At 46.6% G+C, this 16134-nt stretch overlaps 1 protein-coding gene across 6 annotated transcripts in view; it reads left to right on the top strand.

Moving 5' to 3' along the window:
* Nucleotides 1-16134, top strand: part of kansl1l (KAT8 regulatory NSL complex subunit 1-like) — a 149413-nt gene that overhangs the window by 91858 nt on the left and 41421 nt on the right. For 5 of the 6 annotated variants that reach the window (XM_072484057.1, XM_072484049.1, XM_072484067.1 and 2 more), the window contains exons 9-10: nt 17-169; nt 7600-7772. In XM_072484057.1, the coding sequence (XP_072340158.1) occupies nt 17-169; nt 7600-7772 (326 nt within the window). The remainder of the gene's footprint in view (nt 1-16; nt 170-7599; nt 7773-16134) is intronic. The other variant, XM_072484074.1, reaches the window with a different exon arrangement.

Here is a 16134-nt window from a genome sequence, read left to right as displayed (position 1 = left end):
TCCAATTGATCTCCAGGGTGTAATGTGTATAAGGACTACTATCCAAAGGCACTCGGACAGCACTGGAACCAGTCACCGTCTGGCCCTAAGCTACAGACTCCAGGAGAAGCATTGAGGAAACCCTTCAAGGAATTAAGAAAGAGAAGGCATTCGAATGAGAAAAATACTAGTAAGGCCAAACCGTGTAGTGCATGTATCTGCATCATTGTTGAATTTGCTATTGGAGATCTCTTGCTTTCCCCCAAAATGAAGAGCACATTGCCTGAAACACATTTGTCCACTTGGCTCACGAGCATGCTCTCCCCACAGATTACATCATGTCTGGGTTGCATTGCCTGAGTCCACCATCTCTTTCACCTGTTTGAATTTGTGGCGGAAACTGCACCTGCACCAAATCTGACACCAGTAGTTAGCCTGAACTGAAGTAGTGATCGCTCCCTCCTCATGGTGGCTGACACAGATGTTCTAATAAGGGAATGAAGGGCAGCACGGTGGCACAGTGGTTAGAATTGCTGACTCACGGCGTCGAGGTCCCAGGTTCGATCCCGGCTCTGGGTCACTGTCCATGTGGAGTTTGCACATTCTCCCCGTATTTGCGTGGGTTTTGCCCCCACAACCCAAAGATGTGCTAAATTGCCGCTTAATTGGAAAAAATGAATTGGGTACTTTAATTTTTTTTTAAAAATTTTTTAAATGAGGGAATAAATAACATGTTTCCCCAACCTATGATAGAATCTCCCTCCCTCTCTGATCCTCTTGTACCTCCAAAATAGCAGATTTTGTTTCTCCTCTTACATCTTTGAGCCGTTCATTTCTCTTCCAATCGGCAGGACTCTCTTGCTGCTGTCCATAATGTATTCCCTCTGTCTTGTCTCTCTGCTTGGTCCTCATGCTTTTCACACTCTGAATTAGAAGATCACGGATTCAGGTCTCACTCTAGGATTCAATCACATAATCTAGGCTGACAATCCAGTGCAATACTGAGTGAGTGCTGCATGGTTGGAGTTACTGTAATTTGCATGCAATATCTGCCTACCCATCTAAGTCAATGGTGCATGGAAAAGATCTCATGGCATTCCTTAAACAGGAGAGGGCGTTTCCTCTGTTTCCTGAGCATCACTTATCCCTCATAACCAAAATAGATACGGTACATTTATCTCTCTGACTGTGGGATCTTGCTGTATTCAAATTGGCTGTTGTATTTTACTGCAATGTGATTATACTTCAAAAGACATGAATTGGTTGTGAAGTGCTTTGAATGTAAAAGGTGCTATGTATTTATTTGATTCCTCTTGCCTCTGTTCCGAAAGCTATACTTTACCAATACTTTCCCATCTTTTAAAAAAAAAAAAAAATTTAAAGTACCCAATTATTTTTTTTCCAATTAAGGGGCAATTTAGTGTGTCCAATCCACCTAACCTGCAATACTTTGGGTTGTGGGGGTGAAACCCACGGAGACACGGGGCGAATGTACAAACTCCACACAGATAGTGACCCGGGGCCAGGATCGAACCCGGATCCTCAGCGCCGTGAGGCAGCAGTGCTAACCACTGTACCACTGTGTCACCACCAATACTTTCCCGTCTAACCCTAATAACTCCTTGTTAGGCAAGGGAATCAACCTACCTCCGCCTTAAAAATATTCAATGACTCCGCCTCCACTGCCTTCTGAGGCAGTGTGTTCCAGAGTCGTAAACATTCTCCTCATCTCTGTCCTAAAAGGGTGACCCCTAAATTTAAAACAGTACCCCATTAGTTCTGGACTCGCCCACAAGAGGAAACGTCCTTTCTACATTCACCTTGTCGAGACCGTTCAGGATCTTACATACTTCAATCTAGTTAGCCCCCCACTCTTCTAAACTCCAGAGGAAACAAGCCCAGTCTGTCCAACCTTTCCTCATAAGACAAGACATTCATTCCAGGTATTAATCTAGTAAAGCAAATAAAATCGTCATAGTCCCAGATGCCCTTAGGCTCCTTTCCCTTTTGAGGGGGTGAGCTGACTGGTGGTGATTTAACATTAGGATCACCACACCTCAGGCAAGGGGCAAGGTTGAGAATGTGGGCATTCATGAATAACCTCTGCCGGTATGGGAACGGAACCTGAGCTGTTGGCCTTGCTCTGCATCACGAACCAGCTGTCCAGTCAACTGAACTAAATCAGCCCCCAAACCTCCTCTGAACTGCCTCCAACACACTTGCATCCTTCCTTAAATAAGGAGACCAAAACTGCACACAATATGAGAGGTGTGATCTCACCAGAGCCTTGTATAACTGAAGCATAACATCCTTTCATATTCAATTCCTCTCGTAATAAAGGATAGCATTCCATTAGGCACCTTTAATTACCTGCTACACCTGCATACTAAGTTTTTGCTACTCATGCACGAGAACACCTAGATCCCTCTGCACCTCAGAATTTCTGCAATCATTCTCAGTTTAGTAATACTCTGCTTTTTCTTCCTGCCAAAATGAACAACTTCACACCTTTCTATATTATACTCCCATTTGCTAGACTTTTGCCCACTCACTCAACCGATCTATGTTCATCTGCAACCTCATGTCTTTTTCACAACACACTTTCCTACCTACCTTGCTATCTGCAAACTACCATGCCTTTTCTCCCTTCATCCAAGTCATTCATATAAATTGTAAAAGGTTGAGTCCCCAGTACAGACCCTTGTAGGACTCTCATCCTGGCAATCAGAAAAAGATGCATTGATGCATACTTTGTTTTCTGCCAGCCAGCCAAACGTCTGGTCAGGAAGACTGGGCTTGTTTCCACCAGAGTTTAGAAGAGCGAGGGGTAACTTGATTGAACTATATAAGATCCTGAATGGTATTGACGAGGTAGATTTGGAAATGATGTTTCCCCCCTTGTGGGTGAGTCCAGAACTAGGTGACGCTGTTTTAATATTAGTGGTCACCTTTATAGAACAGAGATTAGGAGAAATTTTTTGTTGTGCGGCCATGAAACTCTACCTCAGAAGGCGGTGGAAATGGGATCACTGATTATTTTTAAGGCATTGTAAGATTCTTATAAGACTAGGGAATCAAAGGAGTAGTTGGGAATGTGGAACTTCACACAAATAGATCAGCCATAATCTTATTGAATGACGGATTAGGCTCGAGGGGCTGAATGCTCCTATTTTATACGTTAATATGTTATAGCCATGCTAATATGTTACCCCCTACACCATGAGCTCTTATTTTTTGCAATAACCTTTGATGTGGCAACTTATCAAATGTATTCTGGAGATCCCAGTTCAGTACGTCCTTTATCCACAGTGCATGTTACTCATTCAAAGAACCTCAATAAATTTGTTAAACGTGATTTTCTTTCACAAAATTATACTGATTCTTCCTGATTTACCTTGAGTAAGTGCCTCCATAATGATCAATTCTAACACCTTTCCCATGACAGATGTCAAGCTAACTGACCTATAGTTTTCTGCCTCCCTCCTTGGAGAGAGGAGTTGCATTTGCTACTTTGCAGTCTAATTGAACTTTAGCGAATTTTGGGATATTAACATCAATGCATCTGCTAGCTCATTAGCCACCTCTTTAGACCAAAGAGTGAAGCCCTCAGGACCCAGAGATTGTCAGCGCACAGCTCCATCAGTTCTCTCAGCACCATTTCCTTACTGATTTGTAATTTCACCAAGTTCCTCTCTCCCTCCCACCTCCTGATTTACAGCTATTACTTAAACGTCTTTTAAATCTTTGACAGTGAATACAGAAGCAAAATATTCATCCGTCATTTCCTTATTATCTACTATCAATTCCCCATTTATTCACCAGAGAACCAAAACTCACTCTACTTGCTTCCTTTTTAAATACTGGTAAAAACTCTTGCTATCCGTTTTTATATTTCTGGCTACCTTCTTTCTCCTGATTAACCTTTGTCATTCTCTGCCGTTCATTATATTCTGACCTAATCATCTAATCTGGCACATCTTTGCACAGTTATATGCTTCTTCCTTCCATTTGATGCTTTCTTTAGCTAACCACAGATGGTGGGCCCTCTCCTTAGAATTTTTCTTTATATTCGAAATATACTCTTTTTTCCTTTCAAACTGGATAGAAAATACAATCCTATTATGGACACCTTTACTCTGAGGTCGTTCATTAATCCTGTAATTTTATACGATAACCAAGGTTCCAGAACGTGTTGCTCAATGAAACTAGCTTGAGAGCATTCTATGAACTCATTCAGGCTACTACCGCCAATCTGATTTTTCCAGTTCATATGTAGATTAAAATTAGCCATGAGTATTGCCATTCCTTTATCACATGGATCCTATTTTATTTCTTGTATACTTTGTCCTACATTGTTGTCGCTGTTGTAACTCCCACAAATGGCTTCTTTCCCCTACTATTCCTCATCTCCACCCAAACCGATTCTGAACTGAACCAAAGTCATCTCCAGCTATTGCACCAATGCCATCCTTGATTAACAGTACTACTCCTCCACTTTTACCTAGCTTCCTATTCTTCTTGAATGGCAAATACTCCTCAGTATTAAGGATCAAAGATTCAGGACCAAATCCTTGTTATCCTGCAACCATGTCTTCGTAATGGCCATAAGATCACATTAATCTCTTTCATTATCTCAATTCATTTACTGTGTTATGTATGCTACACATTCAGATACTGAACCTTTAATTTTGTATTTTGTTATTTTTGCAACATCTGGTCTTGACTGTTGATTTATTCTTAGATTTATTTTCTCTGACACATGTCCCATTATAATATTCTGCTCTCCTGCTTGTAGGACCCCTTGATTTGCTACATCTACCCTAGCTTGATCCCTCACCACCAACTACCCCCCCCCCCCCATTCTTTGGTACAGAGAACAAGGTCAATCCCCTTCAAAATACTGCCCCCTACTACCACTACATTCCTGTTTGCTTCCCCCCACTTGAAAAGTTTCCTGTGCCATGGCCACCTGCCCATCCATCTTGCTTTTGTCCACACAGGTTGTGAGCACCTCTCTTTGACAGTTGCAAGATCTGAAGTTTCATAGAATGCCTACAGTGCAGAAGGAGGCCATTCAGCCCACCGAGTCTGCACCGACCCTTCGAAAGAGCACTCTATCCATGTCCACTCACCCGTCCACCCCACCCTATCCCCGTAACCCCATAACCTAACCTGCACGTTCCTGGACGCTAAGGGTCAATCAACCTAACCTGTACATCTTTGGACTGTGAGAGAAAACCGAGCACCCGGTGGAAACCCACGCAGACACTGGGAGATCATAACAAACTCTACACAGACAGTGACCCATGGCCAGAATTGAATCCGGGTTCCTGGCACTGTAAGGCAGCAGTGCTAACCACTATGCCTTCACCCTTTACTATCTGCTCAATCCCTTTAATTGCCCCACTCAATATCTTCCTGTCCCTCACTGCGGATCAAAACAGACAACCCTATGCTAAATGATGTGACAATCTTTGTGACCAGATATTCCTCCTCTCCCTAATGTTGCACTGTGTCTACAATTTGGCTTCCAGACCAATTAATCCTGAACCTGAATTCCTTTAGCTGCTTTCTGCTGATGTCTGACCTGGATCGCCTTGGTGTTCACAAGACCCCACGTTCCACAGCTGCAACATAACAGCTCTTGTACCATGTAACATGTTGTTTAGTTAATTTAATTACTGTACGCTACAGTTTGTGTTTATTAAATGCTAGCACCACTGACAGCTGAAAGTTATAAGTTTTAGTTGCACAGGAATATGTTTTAGGTGTTTCTTAATTATTCTTCAAGTTTTCGTTTTTATTTATAAATTTATTTAAAGATCCGTGTCCTAAGTTTGCTATCGACACATTGGCTGGAAGTGCTTTCTGTTTGGGATAATCAGCTTGCGGAAATACACTTCCTATACTATTTTTAACCAAAGGTATAAAAAAAACATAAAAACGATACTTGCCAAACTACTAGCTTCTCCAATCAATCAAATTGCTTCCTTGCCATTATGTCACTGTCTGTTTTCAGTCTCCTAACTGCCTTCAGTCTCCCGACTGCCTCTCCAATGTTTGCAATGCCCCGATTGCCCCTCCAATTGCATTGTTTGCAATCTCCCGACTGCCTCTCCAATTGAGCTGTTTGCAATCTCACGACTGCCTCTCCAATTGCGCTGTTTGCAATCTCCCGACTGCCTCTCCAATTGCGCTGTTTGAAATCTCACGACTGCCTCTCCAATTGCGCTGTTTGCAATCTCCCGACTGCCTCTCCAATTGCGCTGTTTGAAATCTCACGACTGCCTCTCCAATTGCGCTGTTTGCAATCTCACGACTGCCTCTCCAATTGCGCTGTTTGCAATCTCACGACTGCCTCTCCAATTGCGCTGTTTGCAATCTCCCGACTGCCCCTCCAATTGCACTGTTTTCAATCTCACGACTGCCTCTCCAATTGCGCTGTTTGCAATCTCCCGACTGCCCCTCCAACTGCGATGTTTGCAATCTCCCCACAGACTCTCCAATTGCACTGTTTGCAATCGCCCGACTGCCTCTCCAATTGCGCTGTTTGCAATCTCCCGACTGACCTCCAATTGCGCTGTTTGCAATCGCCCGACTGCCCCTCCAATTGCGCTGTTTGCAATCTCCCCACAGACTCTCCAATTGCGCTGTTTGCAATCTCCCGACTGCCTCTCCAATTGCGCTGTTTGCAATCGCCCGACCACCCCTCCAATTGTGCTGTTTGCAATCTCCCGACTGCCCCTCTAATTGCGCTGTTTGCAATCTCCCGACTGCCTCTCCAATTGCACTGTTTGCAATCTCCCCACAGACTCTCCAATTGCGCTGTTTGCAATCTCCCGACTGCCTCTCCAATTGCGCTGTTTGCAATCGCCCGACCGCCCCTCCAATTGTGCTGTTTGCAATCTCCCGACTGCCCCTCTAATTGCGCTGTTTGCAATCTCCCGACTGCCTCTCCAATTGCACTGTTTGCAATCTCACGACTGCCTCTCCAATTGCGCTGTTTGCAATCTCCCGACTGCCCCTCCCATTGCGCTGTTTGCAATCTCCCACTGCCTCTCCAATTGCACTGTTTGCAATCTCCCCACAGACTCTCCAATTGCGCTGTTTGCAATCGCCCGACTGCCTCTCCAATTGCGCTGTTTGCAATCTCCCGACTGCCCCTCCAATTGCGCTGTTTGCAATCGCCCGACTGCCCCTCCAATTGCACTGTTTGCAATCTCCCCACAGACTCTCCAATTGCGCTGTTTGCAATCTCCCGACTGCTTCTCTAATTGCGCTGTTTGCAATCTCCCGACTGCCTCTCCAATTGTGCTGTTTGCAATCTCCCGACTGCCTCTCCTCCTGCGCGGTTTTTACTCTCCCAACTTCCTGTGATATTTAGGACCCTTCCAATATTTTCTGATACAATATAGATTTGAAAATTGTTTACCTATTTTTCAAAAAGCAGTTTTTTTTCGTATTTCAATGCTGGAAACTTCACAAAATTAGTCACAGCTGAAACCTATTGAATAGGTGTTTGACCAATGTGATAACACTAATTTCTAAAATCAGCCTTGTTAACTAGCATTGTAGATCTTGCTGTCTAATTACTGCACTCTTTTTTTTTTTGTATTTCAGTTTTAAATAAACGACATTGTGCTCTGCTGAACCCCAGTGAATTTCCTTCAGGTTCTTTGGTGAGAACAGCACTGACTGCAGTCTCTATTCAGCAAACTCCATGCTCCAGCCCAACAGATAGCTGGGCATCCAGATCAACACCATCCCAAAGAGCACTTGCACACACAAAGGATGTAAGATATAGTGGACTGACAATAAGTTATTGGACTGTGCTAACCCTATCACTGATATTCAGTCATTAGAGATTTCTGTACTGGATTAATTCCTCCCATAAAGGTGTAACAACCCAAGATAATAAATGAAACAACTTCTTCTGAATGTCGTAGATATGTTAATTAATGTGTATTTTCAAATCAGCCATAATGTGAGAAGGTTTCCTCAAGAGTGAAGTGGCCATTTTCTCCAGTAGATTTCACAATAGTATTGATTTATTCTTCACATGTGACAATGCAGGATGCTGATTGAGATATATAACATTTACACCACAGAAGGTGCGCATTCGATCCATTGTGCCTGTGCCAGTTTTGCTTGTTTAAGTTACTTGAACCTTGTTGAGCTGTCATGATTGTGGAACTTCCGGTGGTGGCCATGGTGTGAGCGGTCGCACATTTGGCAGTTCCTGCTTGAGGTGTTCCTTTTGGTCCTTTTCCATGGTTGCGGGGTGGATATTTTGGAGGAAAAAGGTGCCGAGGTGGTGGAGGAAAGCTACACTCCACTGGTGAGGTTGGTGGATGACCCGTGGACCAGAATTGGGTCTAGAAGGAAGGAGCTGCAGGAGCGAGAAACTCTGTGTGCGACACAGTGGAAGATGACGGGGGATAAAGGGTCGGTCCTACCACCCAATGGTCGACGGAGCAGTTAGTTGACTTTCTTAACGAAAAGTTCAGCCACCAGAGGAGGGAGGCTTAGGAGGACCTGGCAAAGGTGGTAGACCGCTGAAAGCAGTGATCAACCGTGTGGAGGAGGCGATGGGGGAGCACGAGGAGCAGATTACCTTGTTGACGGCCGAAGTTGGGATGCTGAGAAAGACTTGGAATCGGCTCAAGGAGAAAGTGGAGGATTTGGAGAACCGCTCCCGGAGACAGAATCTGAGGACAGTGGGGATGCTGAAGGGCATCGAGGGAGCGGACTCGGGCTCTTATGTGGCCAAGATGTTGGAGAAGCTAATGAGGGAGGGGGCCTTTGACCGGCCTCTGGAGGTCGTTCTGGCGCAAAGGGCACTTATGAGGAAGCTAAAGGCGAATGAGTCGTCAAGGGCGATGATGGTGAGGCTACACCGGTTTCTGGACAAAGAGAAGATCTTGCGGTGGGCCAGGAAGACGAGGAGATGTGCCTGGGAAGGCAATGAGCTTCTGATACATCAGAACCTGGGCGTGAAACGGGCAAAGACGAGAGCCAGATTCAAGGCTGCCCTCTTTAGGAAGGGAGTGTAGTTGGGAATGTTGTACCCGGTCCGCCTTTGTGTGACCCATAACGGCTGCGAATACTACTTTGGAACACCGGAGGAGGCAGTGGAGTTCTTGAGAGACAATGAACTGGCAGGAGAGGGAGGACATTGAACTTTATAAGAAATGTGAGGTGGTGTTGGTTCTCACAGCCTATTTGCTGTATTGTGCTGGGTTCTTTTGTGTTGGGTAATGGCCAGGAAATAACTTTTCTTCGGGACTGTTTAGCTCTTTCATGGGGTGCTTTGGTGGGAGGACGGTGGAGGTGAATGCATCTTTTTTTAGAACATAGAACGATACAGCGCAGTACAGGCCCTTCGGCCCACAATGTTGCACCGACATGGGAAGTCAAAAAACAAAAGCCATCTAACCTACACTATGCCATTATCATCCATATGCTTATCCAATAAACTTTTGAATGCCCTCAATGTTGGCGAGTTCACTACTGTTGCAGGTTGGGCATTCCACGGCCTCACCACTCTTTGCGTAAAGAACCTACCTCTGACCTCTGTCCTATATCTATTACCCCTCAGTTTAAAGTTATGTCCCCTCGTGCCAGCCATTTCCATCCGCGGGAGAAGGCTCTCACTGTCCACCCTATCTAACCCCCTGATCATTTTGTATGCCTCTATTAAGTCTCCTCTTAACCTTCTTCTCTCTAACGAAAACAACCTCAAGTCCATCAGCCTTTCCTCATAAGATTTTCCCTCCATACCAGGCAACATCCTGGTAAATCTCCTCTGCACCCGCTCCAAAGCTTCCACGTCCTTCCTATAATGCGGTGACCAGAACTGTACGCAATACTCCAAATGCGGCCGTACCAGAGTTTTGTACAGCTGCAACATGACCTCATGACTCCGGAACTCAATCCCTCTACCAATAAAGGCCAACACTCCATAGGCCTTCTTCACAACCCTATCAACCTGGGTGGCAACTTTCAGGGATCTATGTACATGGACACCTAGATCCCGCTGCTCATCCACACTTCCAAGAACTTTACCATTAGCCAAAAATTCCGCATTCCTGTTATTCCTTCCAAAATGAATCACCTCACACTTCTCTACATTAAACTCCATTTGCCGCCTCTCAGCCCAGCTCTGCAGCTTATCTATGTCCCTCTGTAACCTGCTACATCCTTCCGCACTGTCGACAGCACCACCGACTTTAGTGTCGTCTGCAAATTTACTCACCCACCCTTCTGCGCCCTCCTCTAGGTCATTGATAAAAATGACAAACTGCAACGGCCCCAGAACAGACCCTTGTGGTACGCCACTTGTAACTGAAATCCATTCTGAACATTTCCCATCAACCACCACCCTCTGTCTTCTTTCAGCTAGCCAATTTCTGATCCACATCTCTAAATCACCCTCAATCCCCAGCCTCCGTATTTTCTGCAATAGCCTACCGTGGGGAACCTTATCAAACACTTTACTGAAATCCATATACACCACATCAACTGCTCTACCCTCATCTACCTGTTCAGTCACCTTCTCAAAGAACTCGATAAGGTTTGTGAGGCATGACCTACCCTTCACAAAGCCATGCTGACTATCCCTAATCATATTATTCCTATCTAGATGATTATAAATCTTGTCTCTTATAATCCCCTCCAAGACTTTACCCACTACAGACGTGAGGCTCACCGGTCTATAGTTGCCGGTGTTGTCTCTGCTCCCCTTTTTGAACAAAGGGACCACATTTGCTGTCCTCCAGTCCTCTGGCACTATTCCTGTAGCCAATGATGACATAAAAATCAAAGCCAAAGGTTCAGCAATCTCTTCCCTGGCCTCCCAGAGAATCCTAGGATAAATCCCATCAGGTCCTGGGGACTTATCTATTTTAAGCCTGTCCAGAATTGCCAACACCTCTTCCCTACGTACCTCAATGCCATCTATTCTATTAGCCTGGGGCTCAGCATTCTCCTCCACAACATTATCTTTTTGCTCTTTGTTTTAGCACAGCCTGCTGCCCTTTCCTCATGCTTCCTCTTAGCCTTCTTTATTCCAGCCTTAGCCTCTCTTCTGTATTTGAGATAATCTTCCTGCTTTCCATTGCTAATATTATTCTGGCATACACATATGCCTCCTTTTTTTACTTCCTTATTTTATCATCAATATCCTCCGTCATCCAAGGTACTCTAGCTTTGGATACCCCAGATTTATTTCTCATGGGTAAGTACCTAGCTTGCACCCTTTTCATCTCTCCTTTGAAAGTCTCCCATTTTTCATCCACTGTTCTATCTATCAAAATGCACTTCAACAAAGAACAAAGAAAATTACAGCACAGGAACAGGCCCTTTGCACTCCAAGCCTGGGCCGACCATGCTGCCCGTCTAACCTAAAACCTTATACACTTCCGGGGCCCATATCCCTCTATTGGCATCCTATTCATGTATTTGTCAAGGCGCCCCTTAAATGTCAGTATCATACCTGCTTCCACCACCCCTCATCTACCTGTTCAGTCACCTTCTCAAAGAACTCGATAAGGTTTGTGAGGCATGACCTACCCTTCACAAAGCCATGCTGACTATCCCTAATCATATTATTCCTATCTAGATGATTATAAATCTTGTCTCTTATAATCCCCTCCAAGACTTTACCCACTACAGACGTGAGGCTCACCGGTCTATAGTTGCCGGGGTTGTCTCTACTCCCCTTCTTGAACAAAGGGACCACATTTGCTATCCTCCAGTCCTCTGGCACTATTCCTGTAGCCAATGATGACATAAAAATCAAAGCCAAAGGCCCTGCAATCTCTTCCCTGGCTTCCCAGAGAATCCTAGGATAAATCTCATCAGGCCCCGGGGACTTATCTATTTTCAGCCTGTCCAGAATTGCCAACACCTCTTCCCTACGTACCTCAATGCCATCTATTCTAATAGCCTGGGTCTCAGCATTCTCCTCCACAACATTATCTTTTTCCTGAGTGAATACTGACGAAAAATATTCATTTAGTATCTCGCCTATCTCTTCAGACTCCACACACAACTTCCCATCCCTGTCCTTGACTGGCCCTACTCTTACCCTAGTCATTCTTTTATTCCTGACATACCTATAGAAAGCTTTAGGGTTTTCCTTGATCCTACCTGCCAAATACTTCTCATGTCCCCTCCTTGCTCGTCTTAGCTCTCTCTTTAGATCCTTCCTCGCTACCTTGTAACTATCAAGCGCCCCAACTGAAACTTCACTCCTCATCTTCACATAGGCCTCCTTCTTCCTCTTAACAAGAGATTCCACTTCTTTGGTAAACCACGGTTCCCTCGCTCGACGCCTTCCTCCTTGCCTGACCGGTACGTACTTATCAAGAACACGCAGTAGCTGTTCCTTAAACCAGCTCCACAAAGTGTGCCCAACACTTGCAGCCTACTTCTCCAACCTATCCCCCCCCCAAGTCATGTCTAATGGCATCATAATTGCCCTTCCCCCAGCTATAACTCTTGCCCTGTGGGGTATACTTATCCCTTTCCATCACTAACGTAAACGTCACCGAATTGTGGTCACTGTCCTCAAAGTGCTCACCTACCTCCAAATCTAACACCTGGCCTGGTTCATTACCCAAAACCAAATCCAATGTAGCCTCTCCTCTTGTTGGCCTGTCAACATATTGTGTCAGGAAACCCTCCTGCACACATTGTACAAACAACGACCCATCTAATGTACTCAAACTATATCTTTTCCAGTCAATATTTGGAAAGTTAAAGTCTCCCATAATAACTACCCTGTTACTTTCGCTCTTATCCAGAATCATCTTCGCCATCCTTTCCTCTACATCCCTAGAACTATTTGGAGGCCTATAGAAAACTCCCAACAGGGTGACCTCTCCTTTCCTGTTTCTAACCTCAGCCATACTACCTCGGAAGAAGAGTCCCCATCTAGCATCCTCTCCGCCACCGTAATACTGTTTTTGACTAGCAGCGCCACACCTCCCCCTCTTTTGCCTCCTTCTCTGAGCTTACTAAAACACCTAAACCCCAGAACCTGCAACAACCATTCCTGTCCCTGCTCTATCCATGTCTCTGAAATGGCCACAACATCGAAGTCCCAGGTACCAACCCATGCTGCCAGTTTCCCTACCTTATTTCGTATACTCCTGGCATTGAAGTAGACACACTTCAAACCACCTACCTGAACACTGGCCCCCTCCAGCGAAGTCAATTCTGTGCTCCTGACCTCTATACTCAATCTCTCGTACCCTAAAACTACAATCCAGGTTCCCATGCCCCTGCTGTATTAGTTTAAACTCCCCCAAAGTGCACTAACAAATCTCCCCCCCCCCCCCCCAGGATTTTTGTGCCCCTCAGGTTCAGATGTAGACCATCCTGTCTGTAGAGGTCCCACCTTCCCCAGAAAGAGCCCCAGTTATCCAGAAATCTGAATCCCTCCCGCCTGCACCATCCCTGTAGCCACGTGTTTAATTGCTCTCTCTCCCTATTCCTCATCTCATTATCACGTGGCACGGGCAACAACCCAGAGATAACAACTCTGTTTGTTCTCGTTCTGAGCTTCCATCCTAGCTCCCTGAAAGCCTGCCTGACATCCTTGTCCCCTTTCCTACCTATGTCGTTAGTGCCAATGTGGACCACGACTTGGGGCTGCTCCCCCTCCCCCTTAAGGACCCGGAAAACACGATCCGCGACATCACGTACCCTTGCACCTGGGAGGCAACATACCAAACGTGAGTCTCGCTCCCACAAAATCTCCTATCTGTGCCCCTGACTATAGAGTCCCCAATTACTAATGCTCTGCTCCTCTCCCCCCTTCCCTTCTGAGCAACAGAGACAGACTCCGTGCCAGAGGCCCGTACCCCATGGCTTACCCCTGGTAAGTCCCCCCCCCACCACAAGTATCCAAAGCGGTATACTTGTTTCTCGGGGGAACGACAGCAGGGGATCCCTGCACTGACTGCTTCTTCCCAGTCCCTCTTACAGTTACCCATCTATCTCCAATCTTTGGTGTAACTAATTCCTGAAGCTGCTATCTATGACCCCCTCTGCCTCCCGAACACTCTTTTTCTTAGTGTTATTGTTGTTTGCATCATGGTGGAGTGCGAGCACGGGGTGAGGAGGGGAATCAATGGAGGGTAGGATGTTTGGCGCGGGGGGTGGGGGGGGGCCTGCTGGGCTAGCTAGTTCACGGGAGCACAGTGGGGGGTGGTTAGAGTTTTAGAGGGGGATGGGTTTTGTTTTGTTCGGGGGAGGGGGGGGGACTGCTGACGGGGGTGGGCAGTTGAAGTGAAATAAGGAGGGAGTTGGAGACGGTGGACATCTGAGGGTGGCCTGGCGGGTTGCGGGATGCAAGCCGGGGCTGGCCCAAGAAGGGTTATGGTTGATCGGCATGGGAGGATATGCGGGGTGCCCCCCCCCCAACCAGACTAATCACATGGAATGTGAGGGGCTGAATGAGCTGGTCAAATGGTCGTGCGCGTTCATGCATCTGAGGAGCTTCAAGGCGGATGTTCCATTTCTATAGGAAACGCATTTGAAGATTGAGGACCAGATTAGACTGAGGAGGGGTAGGTTGGACAGGTGTTTTATTCGGGGTTGGATTTGAAGAAGTGGGGAGTAGCAGTGCTAATAAATAAGTGGTTAGCGTTTGAGGTGGGGAACATAGTGGAAAATCTGGGGGGAAGGTTTGTGATGGTTAGCATGGTCTTGGTGAATGTTTATGCCCTAAATTGGGATGATGTCAAATTTGAGATGAGTGTTGGGGAAGATCCTGGACCTGGACTCTCATCAGCTGATAATGTGGGGGACTTTAATACGGTCATTGAGCTGAGATTGGACAGGTAGAGTCCGCAGCTGGAGAGGGTATCAGCGGTGGTGAAAGAGCTAAAGGGGTTCATGGAGTGATGGGGTTTTGGGGGGTGGGTGGACCTGTGGAGCCTGAGAGCAAAGGAATTTTCGTACTTCTCCCATGTGCACAGGGTGTATTCGCGCATCGATTGCTTTGTGGTGGATAACACTCTGCTGGCGGGGGTGGTCGACTCTGGGTACTCGGCGATTGTTTATTTTGACCGCGTGTCGCACTTGATGGACTTGCAAGTGAACCGGAGGGGGCCCAGTGCCCGCACTGGAGATTAGATGTGGGATTGTTAGCAGACGAGCTGGTGTGCGAGCAGGTGAAAGCTGCCACTCGGGGGTATGTGCAGCCGAATGACACGGGGGAGGTATCGGCTGCCAAGCTATGGGAGGTGCTTCAGGCATTGGTCAGGGGGAACTGATATCGATTTGGGCGCACAGGGACAGAATGAGCGGGTAGAGATGACTAGACTGCTGGAGGAGATCTTGCGGGTAGATAGATATTCAGAGGCCCCGAAGGCAGGGTAGTTGAAGCGGCGGCAGAAGCTCCAGATGGATTTTGGGTTGGTGTCCACGGGGGAGGCAGTGGGGCAGTTAAGGAGGGCCAGGGGGGCAGTGTATGACTGGGGAGAAGGCGAGCAGGATGTTGGCTCACCAACGTAGGAAGCAGGAGGCAGCGAGGGAGATGGGAAAGGTGAAGGGTGATCCTGGACCCGGTAGGGGTGAATGGGCTGTCTGAGGAATTTAGTAGGAAGCTATATGAATCTGAGTCCCTGGTGAGAGGGAATGCAGCGTTTTTTGGATAGGTGGGAATTTCCCAAAGTGGAGGAGGATTTGTTAGAGGGGTTGGGGCATCCATTGGACTATGGTGGACGTGCTGGAGGGTATGGGGCGATGCAGGCAGGGAAGGCTCCGGGTCCGGATGGGTTCCTGGTAGAATTTTATAAGAAGTTTCCAGGGGATCTGGGGCCCCTTCTGGTAAGTGCATAAGAGAGCCACGGGATAAGGGGGAGCTTCCCCCTATGCTATTCCAGGCCTCAATATCCTTGATTCTGAAGAAGGATATGGACCAGTAGTAGTGTGGGTTTTATTGCCCGATTTTGCTGCTGAATGTGGACGCCAAACCGCTGGCAAAGATCTTGGCCTCTGGGATCAAGGACTGTACACCAGGGGTGATGGGGGAGGACCAGGTGGGATTTGTAAAGGGGAGTCATTTGTCGGCAAACATTAGGCACTTAATGAATGTGAATCTGATGCCCCCCGGTGGGACAGGAGGTGGCGGTTGCTATGGAT

This window comes from Scyliorhinus torazame, chromosome 2, assembly GCF_047496885.1.
Source record: "Scyliorhinus torazame isolate Kashiwa2021f chromosome 2, sScyTor2.1, whole genome shotgun sequence".
NCBI classification, from domain to species: Eukaryota; Metazoa; Chordata; class Chondrichthyes; order Carcharhiniformes; family Scyliorhinidae; genus Scyliorhinus; species Scyliorhinus torazame.
Note: the sequence above shows the minus strand (reverse complement) of the source record. Positions and strands in the feature narration are given on the sequence as shown.